General features: G+C 42.8%; 1 protein-coding gene across 2 annotated transcripts in view; it reads right to left on the bottom strand.

Annotated features, from left to right (window-relative positions):
• IL1RAPL2 (interleukin 1 receptor accessory protein like 2) overlaps positions 1-26,471 on the bottom strand; it is a 1,679,520-nt gene that overhangs the window by 1,490,959 nt on the left and 162,090 nt on the right. For both annotated transcript variants that reach the window (XM_063937358.1, XM_063937357.1), the window contains exon 2: positions 8,637-8,740. In XM_063937358.1, the coding sequence (XP_063793428.1) occupies positions 8,637-8,718 (82 nt within the window). In that variant the 5' untranslated portion in view covers positions 8,719-8,740. The remainder of the gene's footprint in view (positions 1-8,636; positions 8,741-26,471) is intronic.

Raw genomic sequence — 26,471 nt, 5'->3', positions numbered from 1 at the left:
ATAGTGAACATGGAATGTCCTAAGAACAAAGACGACGTCAGAAGATTCCTAGGAATGATTACTTACTTAGGAAAGTTTATTTCTCAACTCTCTGAACGAACAGCCTCTCTTAGATGGTTGTTGGACAAAGATAATGAGTGGATGTGGTCACATGAACAAGAAGAAAGTTGGCAAAACTTGAAACAGATCATTACAGAGCAACCAGTGCTAAAATTCTTTGATCCTGCAAAAAGAATAAGAATTTCAGCAGATGCTTCGCAATTTGGCCTAGGCTCAGTGCTGTTACAAGAACATGAGGTTACATGGCAACCAGTAATCTATGCATCAAGAGCACTGACAAGTGCTGAAACAAGGTATGCTCAGATAGAAAAAGAACTTCTAGCGATCACATATGCATGTGAGCGATTTCATCAGTTTGTGTATGGTCAAACATTTACAGTGGAAACTGACCACAAGCCATTGGTAGCTATCATGACTTAATCATTACATGACTGTCCCATGAGAATTCAACGAATGCTTATCAGACTACAGAAATATGATGTACACTTGCTGTACTGTCCCGGCAAATACATGTACATTGCTGATACACTTTCTCTTGCTGTGGACAAAAGTGAAGGTTCCAAAAGTCTGATGGATGAAGAGATAGAAGCCTATGTTAATTTGATCATAGCTTTTCTACCAGTGTCTCTTGCAAGACAAGAAAAGATTAGGAAAGAAACTGAGACAGATGACACAATGAAAGTGTTGAAAGATATCATTCTGAAAGGTTGGCCAGCAGAAAAACATGCATGCCCACTGTCTATCCATGATTATTGAATGTACCGCCAGAGGCAGAACTCTGGGAGGCAATGGAGTCAGCTGCCGCCGGGCTCCTGCTTTGAAGGGGGGCACCTCTCCTCCTGTTCCATGTGTTCAGCTACATTAATCAATTAAGTTTATTGACAGCAGCCACTATCTTTTCTGTAGCCGACTTCCCCACTAGTCACTACACCTTACAAATCACACCCTCTTTATTATAGATACACTGGAAGCAGATACCTTACTGATGAAGCTATTTGCTCCTATAAAGGAAGCATGAGAATTCTAACTATATGAAGTTATTTCTCTGACAATTACAAGTAACTTCATATAGTTAGAATTCTCATACTTCCTATGTAATAGCAGATATCTCCATCAGTAAGGTGCATGCTTCCAGTGTAATAGGTTGTGGGTTCTAATCCTGGGTATGACACTTGCAAATTAATTGCCATAGAAATAATCAGAATTGTGAGTGACTGAGCAGATCTATGTAGTGTGTGGCTGGACCCCTACAGAGATCTGCCCAGTTGCAATGGTTTTGTAGTAGTTTCATGTAGTTAGAATCTCTGCAGGCTTGCTATGCAGGAGCAAATAAATAATAATAATAAATATATATATATATATATATATATATATATATATAGGGGGCACCAATATTTTTCTTGCCTCCGGGCAACTGGGACAAACTTACGCCACTGTGTACCGCAGTGACCTTACAGTTGTCGATGGTATTATTTACAAAGGCAATAGGTTTGTCATACCTGCACGACTAAGAAAAACTATGCTGTGCAAGATACATGAAGGCCACTTAGGAGAAAAAAAATGTAAGCGGAGAGCGCGTGAAGTTATGTATTGGCCAAGAATGAACCAAGACATAGCACAGACTACAGCTACATGTGAATTATGTCTTACGTATAGACCGAAACAACAAGTCGAGCCACTGAGTCCTCACACAGTGCCAGAGAGACCGTACCAGAAAGTTGGCGCAGATTTGTTTGATTGTAATGGGAAAACGTACATTGTCGTGACTGATTATTACTCTAACTACCCTGAGGTGAAGACACTACATACAACTACTAGTAAAGCCGTAATCAATTGCATGAAGTCAATCTTTGCAAGGCATGGTGTTCCTATGGAAGTGTTCACTGACAATGGTCCTCAGTTTTCCAGTGCTGAATTTAGACAATTTGCTGATGAGTGGGAATTTGTCCATACTACGTCAAGTCCCCACTATCCACGCTCAAATGGGTTGGTGGAAAGTTCAGTAAAAACTGTAAAGAAAAAAGCTCAAGAAGGTAAAGAAGATTTCTACAAAAGTATTTTAATCTACCGCAGTACACCTTTACAGAATGGACTTTCTCCTGCACAAATGCTGATGGGAAGGAGGATTAGAGCAAATCTCCCGATACATGATGAACTGCTTAATACACATAACTCAGCGTTGGTCAGACCGAGTAAGGAACATCAACAGGCGAAACAGAAACTGTTCCATGACAGGCAAGCAAAAAGCTTATCTGATCTAAAATCGGGTGACCAAGTCCGTCTCAGAGATCACGAGAAAGGTATTTGGGTGCAGAAAGGTATTGTGCAAGCACAAGTAGCACCAAGATCTTATACTATACGTACAGAGCGTGGAGCGGAAGTAAGAAGAAATCGGGTGGATTTAAGATCTCAACCTAACCATAATAAAAACAACATGACTGAAGAATACCCTTCATCTGACATGTATGATGATCCTCATAATGGTGAACAAACCACGATTCTAGAAAGGTCCAACATGGTCGATGAAACACAGACTGTGTATGAAAGACCCAAAAGGGAAATACGCAGACCTGAGAGACTCATTGAAACGTGTTAGATGATGTTCTTAATATTACGTTGTTAATTGTTCCATTGAAGCGTACAGGGCTTATCTTTAAAGAAAAGAGGATGTGATGTTAGTGTATTAGAATGCTTAATATTTGTAGACACTCCCTTACTAATATGTGTAAGCCTGAATCTTCAGTGATGGTCCCTGGGACCAGGGGAATGCTGGGAAGTGGGTGGTCCAGTGTGCAGTGTGTCTGGAGTTGGTGATGGAATAAAGCAGCACATCAGTGAACTCACATATCTCTGTGTCCTGATGACTGGATTTACAAACATATGAACAAAACAATCACCAACTTAAATATAATGATTTTAGGATACTTGGTAGAGAGAAAGAGATAACAAACTTCAACAAGTTACATTCTACAATTATTTGAATATAAACTAATAAACAGCAGTGCCAGAAAGAGAATTGGTGACCCCATAAACACTAAAATAGGGACTATGCGCACCAAAGGCGAGTACTAAAAATATAGGGGCATGGCTTCATGAGGATGGGGCGTGGTCGCAAAATAATAACAATTTATATTATGCCGCACAGTAGTCTCCATTATTCAAATTACGTCACAAAGTAGTGCCAGTTATATAAATTACTCCAGGTAGAGCCCCCTTTTACACATTACTCTAGGCAGAGTCCCCTTTTACACATTACTCTAGGCAGGGCCCCCTTTTACACATTGGTCTAGGCAGAGCCCTTTTACACATTATGACAGGCAGAGCCCCATTTTGCACATTACTCCAGGCAAAGCCCCCTTTTCCACTTAACACCAGGCAGAGCCCCCTTTTACATATTACTCCAGGCAGAGCCCCTTTTATACATTACTCCAGGTAGAGCCCTTGTTACACCATATGGCAGGGAGGGGTGTCAGTGTGTGTGTTCTAGGTTATACTTACACTTTTCCAGAGCAGCAGCTTCCACCAGCCTCCTCCCACACAAACACTGCAGCTTCTCAGATGCTGCGGACACAACAGAAGGTAAGCTGGGAGGGGCAAAGCGTACCAAGGGACAGGAAGTTGCACCACTGCCAGGTTACCATACACTCCAACTGTACCTTTTTAGCAGGTACAGTACCTTTTTTTATGGTGTGTACCAATTTTTGGCTCTTCAAACTTCCATTGAAAGTATAGAAAAAGGGTTGTGGCCGCACCCCCTTTCCTCGTGGCCACACCCCCTTTCCTAATTTGGACCTATTTTTATGTGTAAAATGTTGGAGGGTATCGGTTACCTACATGTGAAGTAGCCGGGTGCTGCAGCTACCTAGTGGTGTTTGGAGTAAGGAGAACACTGCATTCCAGCATAAATACCATCTGTGAAACACGTATCATGGTTTGGGCCTGTTTTGCTGCATCTGTCCCATAATGACTTGCCATCATTGATGGGACAATAAATTCTGAATTATACCAGAATATTCTAAAGGAAAATATTAGGACATCTGTCCATGAGCTGCATCTCAAGAGAACATGGGTCATGCAGCAAGACAATGACCAAAAGCACACAAGTCATTCAAAGTATGGTTAAAGAAGAATTAATTTAAAGTTTTGGAATGGCCAAGTCAATGTCCTGACCCTTATCCAATCGAAATGTTGTGGAAGGACCTGAAGCGAGCAGTACATGGGAGAAAACCCACAAACATAACAGAGCTAAAACTTTTTTGTACAGAGGAATGGGGAAAAATTCCTCCAAGCCGATGTCCAGGACTAATCAACAATTAACGGAAACTAGAGATGTGCACCAGCCCAAATCTCGGGTTTTGGGTTCTTGTTTTGGATCTGTATTGGTGCCCATACACTTGTGCGATTATCGCTACTAGCCTTCGATTTCGACCACATCTGTGAGAGAAATCGAAGGATTGTATGCACATTTTAGTACCTTCTGACGTGATGCGCGGGAACGCTGGTCGAATATTGCGTCTCAAGATATTATGTGCTGCACATAATATTTATCGAATCGCAGTGCGATCGCATGTGTTTCTAGAAACACATGCTATATATCGCAATGCGATGTGCGATGGGCACCTGCCCGCTCCCACTCGGTGGTGACGTGCCCATCACGTGATTACCATGCGATCTATCGCTTGATCGCATGGTAATCACTTTGGCAGTTCAGGTGCGATTTCATCGCACCTGAACTGCCGGCGCGATGCCCCGCGATGTCGTATCATGGGGCATCGCACAAGTGTATGGGCACCATATCTCCTTCGTGTTTTGGATCTGTATTTGTTTTTGCTCTGTATTTTTTTTTTAAATCATAAAAACAGCTAAAATCACAGAATTTGGGGGTGTTTTTGTTCCTACAGTATTATTGACCTCAATAACATTAATTTACACTAATTTCCAGTCAATTTTGACCACCTCACAGCTCACAATATTGCTTTCATCCAGTTTAGGCCAAAAGGTTGCAACGTGGTAGCTGGATGACAAAGTGACAGCAGTGGGCGGCACAAACATGTGGCACTTAAACTTCCAACATGGCACATCTAGGAAATAGAATGGCACTGCATTGGCAAACTGGGTGGCAGTTTAATAAACTATATAAATATTTGTCATCACAGTCAGCAATGCTCCAAAAAGCACATGATGCTCATATCCCCTGAAGCCGTATACTGCTTCATGGGAGATGAAGTTTTCTCTCACTGTACACTGAACACAGTGCAGTGTGAGAAAATGACATCTCCCAGGATGCCGTGTGGGGCAGATGGCTTTACACTCGGTGGCTGCCTTGGCTGGGCCCAGGGCCGGTCAAAATGCCTTGTCAAACCAGATAAGGCCTGCAGGCCAGAGGTTCCCCACCACTGATGTAGAGAATAGTTTACATGAATGGTTACTTTATTTGAATTGTTGTTTACTATGCATTCCTGGCAGGGGCGTCACTGCCCCCTGAGAAAACCCGGTGAGGGCACCCGTGAAATGGGGGTGTGGTCTCACTGGAGGGGCGTAGCTTATAGGGAGTGGCATGGCCTCGTGGCCCGAACCCCCGTTTTCAGCATTCCGGGGGTTTGTGAGAGACTGGCTGTTCCCGGGTAGTGCTATGGCTGCAGTGCTGGCTCCTACACAGTGAGAGGAACTAGGTGCTGCAAGTAATGTTAAAGTGCAAACACCTGTCACTGAGCAGGAACCGGCATTTTGGTGTCACCCTTGGCAGGTGACACCCGGGTGTGGATTGCAGCCCCCTTATGATGCCACTGATTCCTGAGTTGTTGTTTTAGTATAATTGCTGTTTTTTTCTTTGTTTTTTTCATTTTTTGCAATCAAATTTTATCAAGGAAAATTTTTTTTTATTTTTTTTCAGAAATAAAATCATTAAAATGTGAAATATGCAGTTATACAGTTTCATATAACATATTGTATTAAATAATTCATTGTATTTACAATGCCAGCTTAGGCATGAATTACCAACGTGAAATTGCGTTTGAGGACCTTGATGTAAAAAAGCAGTGATTCATTTGATGCACAGGTTAGAAGTTTGACAGCGTAAGAGTAGAGCTTATAAAAGGTTGAGGGACAGTGTAATATAGGTCAGCTGTCAGGAAGCATTCAGCAAAAGAGGGTATGAAGCCCTGTGAACCTATCTATGCATGCTCAGTGATTTTGTCTTTATGATGTGAATCTCTCCAATGCAATGTTTCCATCTCAAGAGTGTAAAAATAGCCACCCATCAATATAATTCTCAATCAATATCTAGACCAAGCAAAGCCTCTCCAGTGTCTCATTGTGTAGCCAAGTGCGGTCTCACACAACATTCAAAGCATGAAAGGAAAATGGAGCTTTAGTGACCTAGCCAAAGCAAGTCAGTTGTTATCCTTTTACCTTTTATAAAGGAGAGGAATAAACTAAATCAATACTTTAGTTTTACAGCCACTAATAAACGGATAACTAGCCCTACACTTTATGTGAAAGATTTAAATACCGTGTAGAACGATCGCACTTAGCATTCCTGCTGATTAAGACGGGCAGAAGCACAAACATTTTATAACTAGGAATAGAATCTTATTCCTGGACTGTAGTATCTTTATATCCAAGGTTGGCATATTCACGCAAAAAATATTCAAGAAAATAAAAACTTCTAAACTTATTTATAACTTGCTAAGTTCTGGTTACCAGGAACAACCTTTACCACTAAGATGCCAGATGATGCAATGCTAGATTGTCTCCCCCTAGCAACTTGAATGGGGTGGTCTTCAGTTTGCCGGCTGTCAGGATCCCGGCGCACAGTATACCGGCGCCGGAATCCCGACAGCCGGCATACCGACACCTTTTCTCCCACGACCCCCCCTGCAGGAAGAATAGATAGCGTAGCACGCGTAGCGCGCTTAGAGCGCTACCGTGCCTGCAAGGGGTTCATTTGCGCTTGCCCAACTGTCAGTATGCCGGCGGTCAGGGTTCCGGCGCCGGTCTGCTGGCCGCCGGGAGCCCGGCCGCCGGCATACCCTACTACACCCACTTGAATGGCAGGGCTACCAGTCACAGTATTTTGACTTCATGGTGGACAATATCCTATGACACCATAGGCAATAACAGGGATTCAATGGTGGAAACATTTTTACCTGGGTTTTTGTTTTGTTTTTTAACTTTATTTTCTGCAATACAGGGACAATTAATGAAATATACTAAAGAAGACAAATGGAGATGATGCCCCTATCTACCAACCAGATTTTAGCCATAATTTTACAGACTGTACTAGATAAATGATAGCTAAAATCTGACTGATAGTTATGAGTAACACCTACGCTTGTTCTCTTTACAACCTTTTGATAATTCTCAATCTCTACCAATTCTTATCCCAATTGGCCTTCCTTGAGGAATAGATGGTCTTATCAAGCACAGAAGATGGAAAACAAGGTAGTGTTATACTGTGTAGCATGTGGGGAGTCTCTTGTAGCATCATGCTTTCGGATTGAGGGTCTGATTCAGAGATGTATGCTAATTCATTCACAGCTGCGAATTAATAAGCAGCTAATAAACATAATATGCTAAAGATGATTTTAAAAATTCAATCATTTACGTAACCCTAGGGTTGCACAGAATGGCTGCAAGAATCTAGTCCTGGGGTCATAAAACTCACCTGAATTTTCGCCACCACTCCCCATTACCTTCCCAAGCAGTCCCTGCCTGTCCTCACTGTAAGGGACATAACTAAGGTACCTCGACGCATGGGCAGTGCGACTAATACCCATGCACAGTTACCCGAGAGTAGCTCAATACCATAAATATCGGCACCGTGTACAACTCTGAATAAGGCCCGATGAGGCAGATGTATTAGGCCTGGAAGGTGATAACGCACCAGCCAAACGGCTCCTAACTATCATTTTTCAAACACATAATGATTGGCTGGTGCGATATCACCTTCCACTTATCACTGCTATCACTTCTCCAGGCTTTATACATCTGCCCCTTTTGCTTACCTGCCTGCCTAAGTACTATGTGCAGACCTTTTACTGCACAGTACAACTGCTACTAAAATCAAGGTAAGTTTACTTGTTCTACTAGATGCAATACTGCTGACAGCAGGGCAGTCACATTCTATGGAACTACGTAGGATGGGAGATATATCAGTCTACAGTCTGTTCAGGACAATCAGGGCAAACAAATGTTAAACCTTAGCAGAAGTTATAACGTGCCATAAGAAACTGCATTGAGGAGTGTAATTGTTGTTTTGAGATTTATGTAATGGGTCTATCTAAGCAGAGTCAGTCATGGGATATGGATGGTAAGAACACTGCCTATGTATGTGTGCCCGTAGCAGATCCGGCATTACGTGTGTATTATTATTACATTGTTGTTCTCAGCCTTTCCAAAGCTTATTGAGCTTGGCAACTATTGAGTCTCTTATCACAAACATCAACGGCCAGTACTAGTCACATCCTTGGAGAAAAATAGGCAACCTATCACTAGACCTTAGTCAACGTAATTCAATATCACTATAAATGGTGGAAAACAGAGGATTAAAGACTTAATAAAAATCATTATCTTACCAGAGTTTCTTTTAGACACCAGTTTCACATCAGCATTAATGGCAGAGCAGATCAAAAAGGTTAAAAACAATGATGGCTTCATCTTTCACCGTCTTATCCGGGTCCTGCAACACAAAGCAAACAGATTTACAGATACATTACAACTCAAGTCGTGCAGCAGTATAGATGAAGTACAGCGGCCTGATTAATTAAAGCAATGATGAAAATGATTACAAAAGGATGACAGATTAGTTCCCCATACACATATATATTGACAATTAACAGTATTGTGTTTACAGTATAAAGAAAGTGCATCCTTGTTTACTAGTTTATCTTGTTCATTTGTGGATCTACAATTAGTTACCATGGTCACTACAGTCTATAAACAGAGATTGTAAATTGCTCACTGACTACAATTAGCAGTGGGAGAAAAACTCACATTGTTTTCATTGTGTGGAACCCAGTTAGTGTCATACATTGATGACAAAGACTATGGGGCAGATTTATTAAGCTCGGTGAAGTGATAAAGGGGAAGGTGATAAAGGACCAGCCAGTCAGCTCCTAACTGTCATTTTTCAAACCCAGCCTGTGACATGGTAGTAAGGATCTGATTGGCTGGTCCTTTATCACCTTCCACTTTATCACTTCACCGAGTTTAATAAATCTGCCCCTATGTCCTATACAATTCTAGTCTTAAAGGAAAAAAAAAATCAACAGATTATATATTAACCATGTACGTTACATATCTCTTTCAGATACTAAATAAATAATGAGGCAAAAATGAATTTTTTTTATAGAACATGAATGTAGAATACATTCTGTCAAATTCCAGCACTGCAACAGATGACAGATCTCAAACATTGGGCCTAATTCAGACCCTGTCGCAAGTGTGCAAAAATCGCTATGAAGCATTTTTTGCATATTTGTACATGCGCGTATGCCAGTATGCGCATGTGCAATGTCCCAAACTGCGATTTCTGCAGAACGCAGTTTAAGACCTGGAGGGGGGCGGGAACGGGGGGTCATTGCCGTGTTTTGTGGGCATTGGCGCACTGTTTAAATTACACGGTCCAGACAATGCAGGTATGTCCGGACCGTTGCTGGGGCGGACCGTGGTTGGCTGCGTGACATCACACGCAGCCGCTGCGACCCAAAACATGGTCGGGTAGCCGTTTACGTTCAGGTGTGAATTACCCCCATTGTACACTGCATGTAGGGTTCTCTTGCAGAATAGGCTTCTTTCAAGCATTAATACGCAGGGAAAGATTATGGGATTAAATTGACTGTCACCTGTACATGTAAACTTCACAAAAATGGAGGATTAACAGGAAGATTCTAGAAGTATACTAACAAATACAGTGAGTTTTATTCACGGCACGTCGGGTTGTGAATCCCTGTACTTCTGAATGTGTTTATGTCTAACATTTAAAAGAGCAATGCTTTTACTAGCAAGACACAGTTAGGTAAATAATTGCCCTTTTAAATATCGGACATAAACATGATCAGAAGTTCTGGGTTTTACAATCCGAAGCTTCATAAATAAACCCCAATGAGTCTTAACTTGACAATTTAAGATACAAAGACACCTGCTGCTCCTCCAGTATAACTTTCCAAGTAATACTCAGCCTGTAGTCTTTGTTATACTCCTCAACTAACCCACTGACAATGTTATGGGTATGATACATACATATTGGTAGTATTAAACATCATACAGGACAACATTTCATTTTTGTATAAAACTAATGACTGAATTTTCGGCATGCTAAATTTTTGGTAAAAAAAAAAAAAAAGCCCCAAAAAGCTGGTAAAATAATGACTACTATATTCAACCCCTTCAACCTTTTATCAAAATTAAGAATAGCCTAAATGGAAAATATGTAGACAGACATCTTACATCCTCCTCTCTCCAATTACCCTTCTTCACACTTCCAACCGTTCACTCCAAAATATAAAAAATTCAATCAAAAAAGACTATTTCAAATTCACCTTTTTACCCTTACAGAATGAAAATAATACTGAGCTTAAACATAAATGTAATAAATGTCTAACTACTAATGTATAAAGCGACTGTGGTCATAACCTCCCTTTGGCGAATGATGTGGTAAGACTGAAATAATTATTATAATTGATGCATAAAGACATACTGAAATTATTTCTTATTTAGTTGGTGCATTTATAGAAGGCACTTGTCTCCTGCCATGTCATCAGCTACATAAGGTTGCAGGTGACAATGTGTACCAAACTGAAAGTGTCACACACATTTCAGCACAATTGTGTATGGTCATTAAGGGATGTTATATGTTTTACAACACTATGTTTTAAATAAAGCAGTAAAGATTTATTTCCACTATGTAATATACCTTTCCAGAATTAGAGTATTAGACTTAGAGAACGGAGGACATTTTATATGGCTGTAGTGCAGTGGTTCCCAAACTTTTTTGAATCACGGCACCCTAGAGTATCAGAATTTTTTTCACGGCACCCCTAAGTTAATAGTTTCTTATTGAAAAATTTAGAAAGAAATATTACATTAAGTAAATTGTCTTTATATGTCATCCTTAGGGTAACTTATGTGGTGAGGGACCAGATTTGCTTCTGATTGTCAATATATTTTATGATTGGCAGCCATTAACACTGGCTTTGCTTTTTACATTGACCATGCAGACTTTGAATTGGTTCTGGACCACCAACCCGAGGCACCCCTGCAAGTGTCCCGAGGCACCCCAGGGAGCCACGGCACACAGTTTGGGAACCACTGCTGTAGTGACATAAAATTCTGAATAGCAGGCTGAATGAAGCAGCTGTGATAAGTGGAGGTATCCATGGCAACAGTGGGCCTATGAGCTGACTGAGGAATCTGGTGATGGGAGGGGCTTAGCCCTTATAAGGAGAGGACTGAATAGGTTCTCCCTCTTTTCCTCAGAGAAATTTGAACAGGGAAGTGCTCTGTGTTTGTTTTGTACTGAACTGTGTATTATTTGTGATTTTGTGGTATTTTTCTTCTTATTTCTTTTCAATCTTTACTAATCTTTAATCTTTTCACCCCCTTTTTGTTCTTTGACTCTTTCTTTATCTATCTTTTCTACTTTCTAACATGCCGAGGCCCAGTCGTGCTGTGCGTCCCCCTATCCGTTTGATTGAAAGCGGTGACAGGGACGCTGCTGTGTTAGTGTCAGGTAGGGGACACCATTTGTCAGTATAAGGACTAGGTCAAGCTAGGAGTAATGTGGGTAATGCCGCCGCCAGGGGTCGGGGTCGACTGCCTGAGAGGCTTTTGGCGGGCAAAGCTGCGTCACGCAGAGGACGGCTCAGCAGCTTGTCTGTGTCACGAGCTGTTGTTTTAACTCGTGCTGTGGGAATTGATTCTACAGAACTAATTACCGATAGTGCAATGTCTCGAAGCGTTGGTGCTATGGTGGAGTCGCGGAGCAGGGTGTTGAGGAGAGCGGTAACATCTCGGGTAGTTACCTCAGGAGTGCATGTGCCGGAGGTACGTCACGTTCGCCCTGCGGGCCCGCGTGGGACCGTGGCTGACAGAGGTGGTCGTCGTCGCACTGTTCTTTCTAGAGGTGAGCAAAATGAAAGCGAAACAAGGGAAAAAGGGTGATGCAAGGAGTGGGAGAACCTAACGGAGGAATTAACAGGGGTCCGGTTAGATCAAGGGATACCGGGGCAGACACGAACGTAGCGGGATAGCGCGCAAGCAGCTCGGGCATGAGAAATGCTGAAAGGCAGCAAGGAAGGCTCGTCAATGTGAATATTAGGGGTAAAAAAGGGGTGCCTGAGGTACATAGTATGAGGGGCACAGTAATGGCGCTGGTTGGAACTCGTCTGAGGTAGCGTCAATATGCACTTCAGTCATATCAGCACTGATCCCGGTGCTACTGCTAATCATACTGAAGGGAAATTTTTGGGTGAGCAGAATTCCTCCATTTTGAACAGGGATGGCGTAAGTGATTTAGTGGCCGCTGTTTCACGGGCCAGAACGGGTGGAAGGAATAGGGGCAATATGAATCCTAATGAGTGTCTGGTGGATGTTTCTCTTTGTATTTCTCCAGCAGAGTCCTTGGTAGCCCTTGAAGTACAGGAGGATTCTGGGGAGTCGGCGGCTGTGGTGGAGTCTGCCCTGGATGAGGGAGGTATTTACAATGAGGCGGATGTGCACCCTGTAGTGCGTAAAAAAGATGCAGTGGTCAGCTCAGGCAATATGGGCACAGTTAAGGAGAAATTATGCAAGAAAAAGCTTCGCAAAAATGTAAGCATAGGCACAGAAGTTACAGGGGTTCATCCACTCCTTCCTCTGAGTCCTCATCTTCAGCTGACAGCAGCTGCAGTGGTTGCAAGAAAAGACATAAAAGAAGGCGCAGACACAGCAGCTCTAGCATGTCCTCGGAGGAGGGTCCCGAGGATTCTTTGCAATGTACAAATACTGCGGTTTTGAGAAGGGTACAGCCCAGAATTAGGGAGCATATTCTACACGGCAAATTTGTGAATATGTTTGCTTTAACTAGTAAAGCGAGAAAAGCATTAGTGGCGGCTAGAAAGAAATTGGGTATAGGCAGAGGCGGATTGGCCACAGGGTCTACAGGGAAGATCCCCGGTGGGCCGACGCACCTGTGGGACATGTGGTCTCCTTTTACAGACATAATGAATAAGATGCAAAATAATTTGCATATATGAAAACTACTTTGCCACTTAGCCTGTGATTGCAGATGATCTAGTGTATCTCTGTCTGCCTGCTTGGCTGACAGATAAGATTGAGTGAATAGTGATTGGGATACGGTTGGTGTAATAAGCAAGAAAATATATCTTTCTACAGAATGATATAGTTTCCTAAATTCTGAAGGTGTATCATATAATGTGTCATAATATTTTACTTTATTTCTTTTAACCCCCCCCCCCCTTGATGCTGGACATGCCCACTATCTGGAAAGTCTTGGGGGGAGGGTGCTGCTGCCATGGCCCATGGCTAGACCTTACACCCCTGGTGCTGCCCATGCAAAGCCACTAGTACAAATTTCTCCAGGGACGCTTTTTGTTGCCAATCCGCCCCTGGGTATAGGTAAGGAGGCTTATAAGTCTTACTCAAATTGGCAGAAGGGCATGCTTATCTTTGTGGATTGTTATTTGGAGTCCAGACCTCAGGAGCACATGAATATAATGAAATATATGTATTCGCTTCACGAACTGACCAGAGCTGGGAGCGGAACAGCATGGAGGTCCTATGATGAGGAGTTTCGCAGAAAACAAAATGGCAAGGAAATCATAGATTTTGTTAAAAAGATGTAGAGATTTTTGTAGATGTTACTCAACCTCTAAAAAATGGTTCAGAGGGTTTGGCTGAGAAACTAGGTAATATCAGTAACAGATGGTTAGCGGGTAAGAATATATTAGGCAGATGCTATGCCTTTAATTATGGTCAATGTACCCTGGGGTTCAGGTGTCATTTTCGGCATGTTTGTATTCGCTGTGAGGGATCCCACCCCATCAAAACGGCCAACAGACTGCTTGTGATTGAGGGGGTTTGCACAAACAGCAGCAACGAGTCCCGGCAGCTGCTGGCGCTAAGTAGGGCCCCATCTCCAGTGAAATTGTACAAATTATTGCATTGGTTGGGTTATTATCCAAATAGAGATCCCTGTAGCTGAGGAGAAGATGGCAGGTCCTATATCGGTGTTTACTTTTTTGAGAATCAAAATTGATACTATTGAGGGTTTTTGTCGTATACCCGGGGAAAAAATAGATAAATGAAAAGTAGATATAATCGTGGCATTGGCAAATGGCAAGTTGATGTTGATACAAGCTCAATCACTATTGGGGTCTCTCAATTTTGCTTGCCGGGTTATACCTATGGGTAAGGTCTTCAGCAGGAAGTTGTAGAGAGCCACAGCAGGTGTTAATAAAAAATAAATAAATAAATAAATAAATAAATAATAAAAAAAAAACCAGTCAATTTTATGAGATTATCTAAAGAATTTCGTGGGGATCTGCACATTTGAGATGACATTTTTGGCGACTTTCAATGGTGTTCGCATTTAGCAGGCTATACCCAGATCCAATGTAGAGTTGCAATTATTCACTGATGCGGCAGGTTCTACGGGTTTTTGGAGCAGACCTTGAGGGTAGGTGGTGCGTATTCCCCATGGCCAAAAACCTAGTTTGAACAGGGACTTACTAGTAATATGTTATTATTCGAATCATTCCCCATCATGGTAGCTCTGGAGTTATGGCACTAGGTTTTGGCCAATCTGTTAGTAGTTTTTTGGTGTGACAATTTGGGTGTGGTTCATGAGTTTAACAGTCAGAAAGCTGCTGGCCTTCCCGTGCGGAGAGATTGTTGGGTCAGATGGTTTTGTGTTGCCTTCAATCGAATATAAGTTTTCGCGCCAGGCATGTTCCGGGCATTAAAAATGGTGTGGCAGATGCGCTTTCGCATTTCCAGTGGCACAGGTTTAGGGTGCTAGCTCCGGATACGAATGTATCTGGTGACCCTTGCCTGTCTTATGCCTGGCAGGTGATATGCCCGGATTGGAGGGCTTAGCTCTACGATCCTGGGCACCTTCTACCCTTCGAGGGTACAGAAATGCTATGGGAGAGTGGGAAAGATATGTCCGTTTACATCAGGACCAAGGTAAGACTGATTATGCAATGTTATTGAATTACAGTATGTTTGGGAATGTTTTAGAGCAGGCAGGTCAAGAGGGTTTGTAACACGTTTACTGTCTGCTCTTTCTTATTTCTTGAGACTTGAAGGCCGGCATGATTTTACTAAATCTTTCTTTCTAGCACGGATTCTTAAAGGGTGGGCTCGAGTGATGCCCCCTTTACAAGATGCACGAAGGCCAATAACCATTTCAATATTGCGGCGCATGGCGGTCGTGTTGCATGATGTCTGTGCATCTGATTACGAAGCACTCTTATTTAAATTGTGTTTCGTCATGGCCTTTTTCGGGGCCTTTAGAGTCAGTGAACTGGTGTCAGCTTCGAAAACAGCAATGTCACCTATGCTTCGTGAGCATGTGTCACTGGAAGATGGAGGCTTATGGTGCAAAGTACAACGTTCCAAAACGGACCAACTAGGCAAAGGTTGTTGGGTTGTTTCGAGATGTGTGGACGACAAAGAGATATGTCCTATGTCCTTGGCAAGGGTTTATTTGAGAACAAGGACTGATATGCCAGGTCCATGGTTGCAGCATTTGGATGGTATGCCGGTGACTCAATTTCAATTTAGATGGGTGCTGGAACGTTGTATTTGCACGATGGGTTTGCCGGTATCGAGATACGGTACCCATTCATTTCGGATAGGTGAGGCGACAACAGCAGCCGCTGAAGGCTGTTCGAGCGGGCAAATTAGAGCTCTGGGGAGGTGGAAGTCTGATGTATTTCGGAAATATATCAGGTTTTGACCTGTTGGATTAACAAATCAGACTTGAGGTTTCAGCCACTCGCCATATTTGGGGGTCTTGAGGAATTTTTTATCCTGTCAAGTGCCTTAAGCCTTGGGGTTCATACCCGCTTGGCAGGTGTGTTTTTCACCTCTCGTCAAGTCTGATCCCTCATACCCATCCCCCTTTCATCCCCGCTTCAAAAATTCTCACCTTAGAGGCCAAATTAAACTATTTAAAAACAAACAAAAAAAAACAACCATTTTAGTAAGTTTATAATGGGATGTTTTTGGGTAATGTTGTTTCAAGAATTTTGTGTTAGGGGTTTTTTGTATGATAGTTTCTGTGAATGGTTTTTGTATTTTCAGATTTGCACTTGGACGAATGTCCGATATGGATTATTGGGCACTCATACGTTTACTATGGTGAAAGATCTGGTCTGTAGTGCCTTCAGTCCCCTGAAGCTAATCTTGTCAGATGGATCGGTGTGAGGGGACTTCGCTGGGAGCAAGTCATGCCCCTATTTTGGCAACAGTCGGAGAGGTTGGGATACCCGCTGAGGGTGGTGTTCCATGCTGCTGGAAATTATTTGACCAGAAGGACTGGTCTCGATCTTCGCAAAACTATAGTTAGGGACTTAGTTAGTTTGCAGAACAGGTTGTGTTTTCTGAGTGTGGGATGGTCGGACATTATCCCTCGTTTGGTTTGGAGAGATGCGGACAGACCGGCTGCCATAGGGTTGGTCCGGCGCCGGATCAATTCTGTGGTGGGCAGGGCTGTTAGTGAAAATTGGGGGTTTGTGGTCCCACATCCCTCAATTTTAGTTTCTGCCCCTCATCTTTACATGGCCGATGGTGTCCATCTGAATTTGAGGGGTATGGAAATTTTTATGGAGGATCTGTTGTTCGCTGTTTTTAGTCAGGAATTCTGTTGATAGGTAGGAGGAGTTTAGGAGTAGTAAGAATAGTTTTAAGGTAGAGGTATGGTGGCGGGGGTTTCGTTGAAACTGTGGCGGGTTGGGACGGCCTGAAATTGTGGCTGTAATGTTAAGAGTGTTATAGGTGCTCAGGAGATGTGAAGGTGGTGGAGTTTGATACATTACGGGGCCGGAGTTCCATCGGACCCGGTGGGCTTCGGACTCCGGTGGAGTTGGTACACACCTGAGCACCTTTTGGTTGGGAGTTGGGGAATACCTTGAGTGGAGAGTTGGCCACGGTATTCCCGATAAAGAGCAAGTAACACAAGGGCTGGCAAATGGCCCATTATGGCCCCTTGTGATGTATGGGGGGCTGGGCTGAAATTGGGCCCTTTAAAGCCTCCCCTTGTGATGTGATGGGGGCTGGGCTGAAATTGGACCCTTTAAAGCCTCCCCTTGTGATGTGATGGGGGCTGGGCTGAAATTGGGCCCTTAAAGCCCTTTTGTTATGCGATGGAGGCCGGGCTGAAGTTGGGCCCTTGCCTCCTCTTGTGTTTTGGTCAGCCACAGTTAAAAGGTTTAAAAGGTTAGAATAAATAGGGACTTTATTTAAATAGGCCGTCCCTCCTTGCCACCATACCATTTGTTTAATAAAAGCTGACAATTCTATTGGCAAACATTATTCTGGTGTCAGTGTCAGTTATTTCTTTTATGGATGTTGGTGTATGCGCATGAATGAAGAACAGTCTATGATAGACATTTTAAGAGAACGGAGGACATTTTATATGGCTGTAGTGACATAAAATTCTGAATAGCAGGCTGAATGAAGCAGCTGTGATAAGTGGAGGTATACATGGTAACAGTGGGCCTATGAGTTGACTGAGGAATCTGGTGATGGGAGGGGCTTAGCCCTTATAAGGAGAGGACTGAATAGGTTCTCCCTCTTTTCCTCAGAGAAATGTGACCCACCCACCCACCCTAGATGAGTTTATTATTGGTGTCGGCTTGGCGGGTTGGGGCGGCCTGAAATTGTGGCTGTAATTTTAAGAGTTTTATAGGTGCTCAGGAGATGTGAAGGTGGTGGAGTTTGATACATTACGGGGCCGGAGTTCCATCGGACCAGGTGGGCTTCGGACTCCGGTGGAGTTGGTACACACCTGAGCACCTTTTGGTTGGGAGTTGGGAAATACCTTGAGTGGAGAGTTGGCCACGGTATGCCCGATAAAGAGCAAGTAACACAAAGGCTGGCAGATGGCCCATTATGGCCCCTTGTGATGTGTGGGGGGCTGGGCTGAAATTGGGCCCTTTAAAGCCTCCCCTTGTGATGTGATGGGGGCTGGGCTGAAATTGGGCCCTTAAAGCCCCATTGCTATGCGATGGAGGCCGGGCTGAAGTTGGCCCCTTGCCTCCTCTTGTGTTTTGGTCAGCCACAGTTAAAAGGTTTAAAAGGTTAGAATAAATAGGGACTTTATTTAAATAGGCCGTCCCTCCTTGCCACCATACCATTTGTTTAATAAAAGCTGACAATTCTATTGGCAAACATTATTCTGGTGTCAGTGTCAGTTATTTCTTTTATGGATGTTGGTGTATGCGCATGAATGAAGAACAGTCTATGATAGACATTTTATAATATTTAAAATTGTGCATAAAAATGTGTTACATGGCAGGCTTATTACAGTATAAAAAATATTATGCCGCAGTAGCCGCAAACCCTCTGGTCCTGTAGGCCATTTGTCAGGTCTCATCTTTCAGTTCATCACAATTTTCTAAATTGCCGACAGACTATATTTGAAGTTCTTAATTTGTCCATTTTCTTCTTTAAAGACCCAGGGGCAAGGCTGGAGGAACAGGAATAACTATAGTAGCGCTGGAAACAAATCCCAGTATTAATATCTATGTGTTGTGGCTGTGTCCCAAGTGCATCTTCATTTTCAATGCGTACTACCACAGAATTTAGCAGTCAATAGTAACAGCTGTGTCTACTTAAGTCCCTAACTCTATTTTTTTCAGCTTGGTACTGTACATTGGAGATCGATATGAGATCCCGTCGCCCGGGATGCCAAATGGCAGGATCCCGACATCGGCATCCCGAGCAGTGGTGAGCTACGCTCTCCTTAGGTTCTATTCTCCCTCTATGGGTGTCGTGGACCGGTATACCGGCGGCGGAATGGTGGCCCTGTTGGGATCCCAGCGGCAGTATTGTGACAGCCGGGATCCCGACTATTGGTATGCTGACCGCATACCGTACATTGTCTGGGAGTTCATTTTGAGACCCACAACACACCTCAGAATTAATATATTTCGATTTAACCCTTTATAACCCATTACATGTGTGTGGTTTATCTCAGTGATGCCACTGGTAAAGTAGACAAATGAGGGCCTAAGTAACCCCTCAAAAATAGGGTTTAGTCATTTTCACCCAATGTCCAAATTAATGGACAACGATTTTCCACCATTGTAGCTCATACACCAAAACAATGTGTTTCATTCAAATTCAATATTTTGATACTCTATCAACTCCAATTACTGTTCGCATAATGATTTTGCCGAAATTCGTTTGACAAAGTACATAGTTTTTAGTGGAGGCTGCTACTTACATTTAGTTGGGGGGCTGCAACTACCACCATGCCCCAAAGAGGAGAGTGGACAGCCAGCCCTGGGTCCTGGCACCTGCACAATGGATCCGGCAGGTGCTGAGACTGGTGCAGACACTGTGGTGCAACTGCGCATACACAAACCCTTGACTTTCATGGACTGCACCGACTGCAGCCCATAGAAGCTGTGTGAAAGGCAGGGAGTAACTTACTACAGGAAGCCAGCTCTCTGGCTATCGCAGTCTGGCCTTGCAGTCCTGGAGGGAGACAACACCTCCTAATAATACTGTCTTGTGTGTGTGTGTGTCTGTGACTGACAGGTAGGACAAATAGGAAGTTACTGCCAGTCACACTGAGGCCAGTGCAGTCATGGACTGCATCTGGCTTCAATGATACTGAGCTGGGTGGCAGATTTTACACAGGGTGGGGGTGGTCTGTGAGATGGTAAAATCCCCCACTGTTCATTTTAATTGTAAAGTGGGATACTCAACTCTTGGCGATCTATCTGAGTGAAGCCATCTTTGAAACTCGCTGTGACCGCTGCGACCATCTGCAGGAAAATTTTCACAATATTTTGCACATTTAAATTAGAGATGAGCGTGTTCGGTTTTACTCGGTTTTACTCAGGTCTCAAAATGGCATCTTATTGGCTCACACATGTCACGTGTTTTGGATAGCCAATAGGAAAAATCCTGATAAAACTGAACTGGCGATAGTTATGGCGTTAAATCTGAACCTGCTCATCTCTAATTTAAATGGACATTGGGATTTGAATGGCAACAGTCACAATACAGTCTATGCAATATTTGTATTAATAAATGTCCTTTTAAATGGACAATGGGTCATAAAAGGTTAATGCCTCTATTGTTAGTTAAATGAGTTGTTGACAGTTTAGTAGTTGCTTTTATAAACTTCTCCTAATAACAATTCTAGTAAGGCCAGCTTGACAAGCCTGATGAAAAAAAAAAAAAAAAAAATACATTTAACAGATAATTGCAATGGTGAGGCAATGCTAAATGCTTTTCAAGTGGCATACTGTAACTTAAAATGACTTTCCTCTCACTGTTCCCTTCACTTATTAAATGCAGAATGACAACTCATTTTGGTTTGACTCTCAGACATAATTTTGTGAAGAAGACAGGATTGCATACAATTAAAACCAAATACCCAATTATAAAATGATCTGACATCTACATTAAAAGAGTATTAAAGTACAATGTTTTGTATGTAATAAAACCCCAGCGGGACATTTGGATGAAATTGCTTCACATAATACTTTACTGTACAAGTGTAAAGTAGATGGGAAGATTTTTATAACCCATTCCAAAGGGAATACTCATTTCTGTATTTTTCAATGTTAAACACAAGAAAGCTGGACATCAATAATGGCAGCTGTTGTGACTTGTGATGTTTATTGATCAGTGCTTTATGTGGCACACATGAATTTATGTATATTAAAAGATGGGCAAAACACACTTGTACAGATACAATTTAACAGTAAGTGTTATTTTTAAGTAGGTATCTAGCACGGTGATACTGTAATTGTAACAGAGTGCAAGGGTCGGTGAATCCATTAGGGTACATTAATATTGGAGAGACACACTATCTGTGCAGAATCATGCCCTTTGTTAGGGGCTTCAGGCAGTGGCAAATGCAGGATTTCTAGAGAGGGATTCCAAATGAAGTTCATTATCTCCCACTCGGCAGAACATTGAAGCAATTGCGGGAGACTGGGGGGGGGGGGGGGGGGGGGGGGGGGGGGGGGGGGGGGGGGGGGGCGGGGGGAGCCGTAGAAGAACCTTGTACAGACCCTAGACATAAAAGGTTCTCATTGATCTTTTTATACACTGGACACTGTGTGGAATACAGTATTAATATTTAACATTATAGATGGTCTATTGTATAGGCTGTATCAAACATTATATTAATATAAATAAGTGGTCAGGTAAAGGTTAAACAAGCCATAATAAATACACAAACATAATAGAACAAGTACTGCACTTTCTAAGCATACATTCTCCTATATCATTATAAGGCTCCTGTCTCTTCTATGTGGTAGCTGCTCTCTGGTCCAGTGCACTAATTGAGGACTAAGGGGGTCATTCCGACCCGATTGCTTGCTGCAGTTTGTTGCAGCACAGCGTTCAGGTCGAAACTGCGCATGCACCGGTGCTGCAGTGCGCCGGCCCATGGCAGTCGTCGGTGCCCAGCGATCGCCTCTGAGACAGGGGGAGCGGTCCGTTTAGGGGGAGCGGTCCGGCCAACGCAGGCGTGGCCGGACCGTTGGGGGGGCGGACCGATGCGGCCAGTGGGAGCGACGAGTAACTCCCGGCCAGCCGCAGGAGCTGTGCTGGCCGGGAGTTACTCCTCAAATACAAAGGCATCGCCGCTGTGCGATGCTTTTGTATTTGTGCGGGGGGGCTGGCACTGAGATGCGGGGCGGACTAGCCCTGTGCTGGGCGTCCCCCCACATGTCTGAGTTTACGATCGTAGCTGTGCTAAACGTAGCACAGCTACGATCAACTCGGAATGACCCCCTAAGATCCATACACAGCAAACTTGGTAGAAGAAGCTGCTATACTGGGCATGCGCAGCAGCTCTGCTCTGTCCCTTAAACTGCATGATGTGACAGCAGCTCTAGTAATTGTATTATATATCATTGCTATTGTCATAATTTAAGCCACTTGCCAAGAGAAGAGGGGTTTCCGAGCAGACAGAAATCCCCCTGCGTTTACCTATGTAAGGCCCCCATTTATCAAGCCTTGGAGAGTGATAAATAGCACGGTGATAAAGTACCAGCCAATCAGCTCCAAACTGCCATGTTAAAGGCTGTGTTTGAAAAATGACAGTAGCTGATTGGTTGGTACTATATCACTGTGCTATTTATCACTCTCCAAGGCTTGATAAATCTGGGCAGTTTGCAGGCGATTTCAAATAAACAAGTTTCAAAAGACACCAGTAAATTAAAAAAAAAACACAAGTAGGCATGTTTGTTTGTTCTTAAAAAGGTGGGTTAATAAAAACAAGCAAATAAATAAATAGCACATCAGACACAATATGGTTTGCTCGAATGCCTGATATAGATCGCGTAGTGTGTACCCGGCATATGAATTCATCAACCCACACTGTTTCTACAAAGTAAATTTAAGCGGTCAGTCACTGTCCACCTGTTTAATAAGAGAAGATCCTTGCTCCTATCTGCCACTGCGGTGTGAAATTAAAACCCCAAAAAACTTTATGGTCACATTAAATATGAAGACTTCAGATATTGCATGTGTATTACTCACCTATGATGATTTTACTTGTTATTAAAACTATGCTTGAATTATTAATAGAAAAGTCATGCCTGATGTTAACTAGCGTTATTGTAGTATCTACTGTAGTTACCTTAATTAATATTTGAAATAAAAAGTTTGTTAAAAGAACTAGTACTGTAGGTTCAGTGTCTCTCCCACTGTCACCCACTGCCTCCCCGTGCCTCTCCCACTGTCACCCACTGCCTCTCCATGTGTGGCAAAGAGGGGGAAGCTCAAGGCATATTTTTGCACCTGGCCCACCACTCGCAAGTTCCACCTCTGGATAGGTTCTATGTTTAAAGTTGAATGTACTCACTATAAAACAGATTTTTTTCCAGCAGCAAAGTAGTTACACCTCCATGCCTTTAGAGGAAAGAAAATAGAACAGCGGATCATTGAGCTGCAGTGTTTAATTTCTGTTAACAGATGTTTTCCGATGGGTATGGAAATGTAAGAAAAGAAGAGGGGTGTACTCTTGTACAATGAGAAATAATCTTTATGTATTCAGAATATTCATGTATAGGCTGCAGGCAGTCATCCAATAATGAAATGAGAGCACCTGGCACCGATCACAATGCCATTTAGGGTAACCAAATTTATAACACTGTTGATTCACCAGAGTATTTGATATTTATGCCAGTCATCGAGCATCTGCTCAAGACACAATGTTACACTGAGATTTCACCCTCTATTTAGATTGTGTGACCCTCCTTAACCACATTTATATGTTGCGGACATCAAAACCTAGACCTTGTGTCCTGTATCTTATGTGAGGTATGTCAGCTGGTGTTTTTGCATGATAGGGCTCCTAGAGTAGTTAGACAGGTGAATACATAATGCATGATCTGAAAGAGCAATGCAGCATGAAGCCATTAATTCACAGTCTTTACAAATATAAAGAAAGGTAGTGAGGTGATCAATCTAGTAACTCACAGTACAATGGTTCTGCTAATTCCTCTGATGCTAAAGAAGTGACTGCAATACTGTACAGTTAGAATGTATAAATCAAAAGCATCTAACTGCAACTATTACCTACACATGTAGCCTACAGTGAATGGAGAAGAAGCAAAAACTAAATAAAAAGTTTCACCTACTGTACAGTACAAACTATACTTAGAAAAGCCATACATCAGATCAGTATCATGTATGAACATGATATCGACGCGTCAATTGATGCATCGTGTGCACATCGTGCATGTTTTGTGCATGATTACGATGCAATGCGAGGCCGGGCGGGTCGCATATCACATCAAATGATCATATGTGCATTCCTTATTATCCATCGTATCATGCCACTTTTATGCCATAGTTTTAAAATAGCAACAGGAAAAATGCTAAACCGGTCGGCTTTATTTGGTAAGTGACTATAGAGTTTGAAACCCCATGATGCAATGAATTGTATCATAGTTTTGAATATATTGGCCCTCATTCCGAGTTGATCGCACCAAGCAACTTTTTGCTGCTGGTGAAATCAACCAATCTCCGCCTATGGGGGAGTGTATTTTAGCATAGCAGGGCTGCGAACGCTTGTGCAACCCTGCTAAGCTAAAAAAGTTTCACACAAAACAAGACTAGCCCTAGACCTACTTACCCTGTGCGACGGATCCAGCGATGCAGGTACCGGCTTTGATGTCAGACATCTGCCTTCCGTTCGCCTGGACACGCCTTCGCTTTTCTTACCACTCCCCGAAAATGACTGGAAACGGTGAGTATCCGCCACGGAACGCCTCCCACCTGTCTATCTTCTTGCGATCGTCGCTGCGATCACATTTGTCGCCAGGCAACGACGCGCATAGCCAATACGTCTACCGCTGCGTGCGAACGGGTCGGAATGACCCCCATAGTCTGTTTCAACATTTAAAAAAAAAAGAGTCATCCGCCTCCTGCCATAGTTTTAAAATGGTGAATGCTAAACTGGTCTGCTTTATCATTTATTTCTGTTGCCGTTTTAAAATGATCAGTCAAAGCGCTTTAACAAATCACTGACTAGTTGACCTACCCCATAGAGTCCTGACATTATTTCAGCATCTTTGATTATTGGCATCCTCCTTTTTCTCCTAATTGATCTTAGCCTGTCAATGGACTGTTTGAAACAACACCAAGTGAAACACCAAGTGGATGATTACTCAAACGTTGACTTTCCACCCTATATCTAAATTTCTTTAGTTCTGATAGATAAATGTATTTATCACATGCATATGTCAATCCTGTGGTGCTTCTATATGAATCTGGTATGCTTGGTCGATAGTGATGCTGTCGACAGTCAAAATGTCAACAGTGTCATGTCGGCGGAAGAATGATGAAGCGATTGTAATGTTGCTTAAAGCATTTTAATAATGTCAGCATTATAACGTTAAACATGATGGTAACGCTTCATGTTTAAAGTTTTATCATACTGACATAATTAAAATGCTTTAAATAACATTATTACCTGACTGCAGTCCCTCACTCTCTCTATATCTGGATATCTGCATGGTAGGTCGACATGGATTAGGTCGACCACTATTGGTCGACATTGACATGGTTGACAGGAAAAAGGTTGACACAGTAAAATGGTCGACACTGGACATTTCTCCATCGCACCACTACTGTCCCACAAATGTCCCCTCCGGGAACAGACACAACAACAGACCTGACATTCTGCCACAATAGCCAGACCTTATCAAACGTTGAAGGACATATTCTCTTCAGATACATAAATCTCTCATTAGAGGCAGTAACGTTAACTAACGCTATTCAGAAGGGGCGAGAAGGTGGATCAGATGCCATCCAGCCATGAATAATACAGACCCTGGCAGGGGCGTAGCCAGAACTTTGTGGGCCCCATAGCAAAATGTTTAAGGGGCCCCTGTCCCAATGTTTCTAGAAAGACACCTTTCTGCAGCAGTTGTTCATATTATGTCACATTGCAGGGCTGCCAGTATAAACTATGTAACACAGCTTTCCCAACTCACATTATGGCAGATAGTGTAACCATTTCATACTGTATTATGCCACATTACAGTGTCCCTAATCCATATTATGTAACATTATAATGCTCTCCAGTTCATTTTATACCACATTACAATGAGTAGGCCCAGGAGCATATTGTACCTATAAATATTGCAGGCACCGTGGCAAAAGGTTGTAAGGGCCATTATGTACTCCCAATAGTGAAAAATGTATATAACACATGTCATTTGACAGGGAAGGTTGCCCCCTCTTCAGCTCTGGACCCCATAGCAGCTGCACTCCCTGCACCTATGGTAACTACGCCCATGGACCCTGGCCAACATTAAAAGGTTATTCACAAATAGACGTAAAATACAAATACGTGGACGTTCACAAGTGTAAGGTAATACCAGTGATATGTACAGCGGCAACCACCCTTGTCCAAAAAGAGGCCACTCTAGGACATATCCATAGAAGATGCCAGAAGTCAACATGTTTCATATTCCTCTACCAAATTAAGCAGGGCATGCAAAGAGGTACTCATAAGTGTCATGAGCAAGATCATGTCATCAAGAGTTTTTCCGCTTTACCCAGAATGTTTAGGACAGAGATTACTGCTGCTCTGGTTGCACATGCCAAAGGTTCAATAGCAAGGGCAAATAACAAGGGGGACAGAGGGCAATCTTACTTGTCCAGTAAGTAACCATTATTCAACTCCATGTGTAATGACTGAC

Source organism: Pseudophryne corroboree, chromosome 8 (assembly GCF_028390025.1).
Source record: "Pseudophryne corroboree isolate aPseCor3 chromosome 8, aPseCor3.hap2, whole genome shotgun sequence".
Classification (NCBI taxonomy): Eukaryota; Metazoa; Chordata; class Amphibia; order Anura; family Myobatrachidae; genus Pseudophryne; species Pseudophryne corroboree.
The sequence above is the reverse complement of the archived record's forward strand: the minus strand, read 5'-3'. Positions and strand labels throughout refer to the sequence as shown.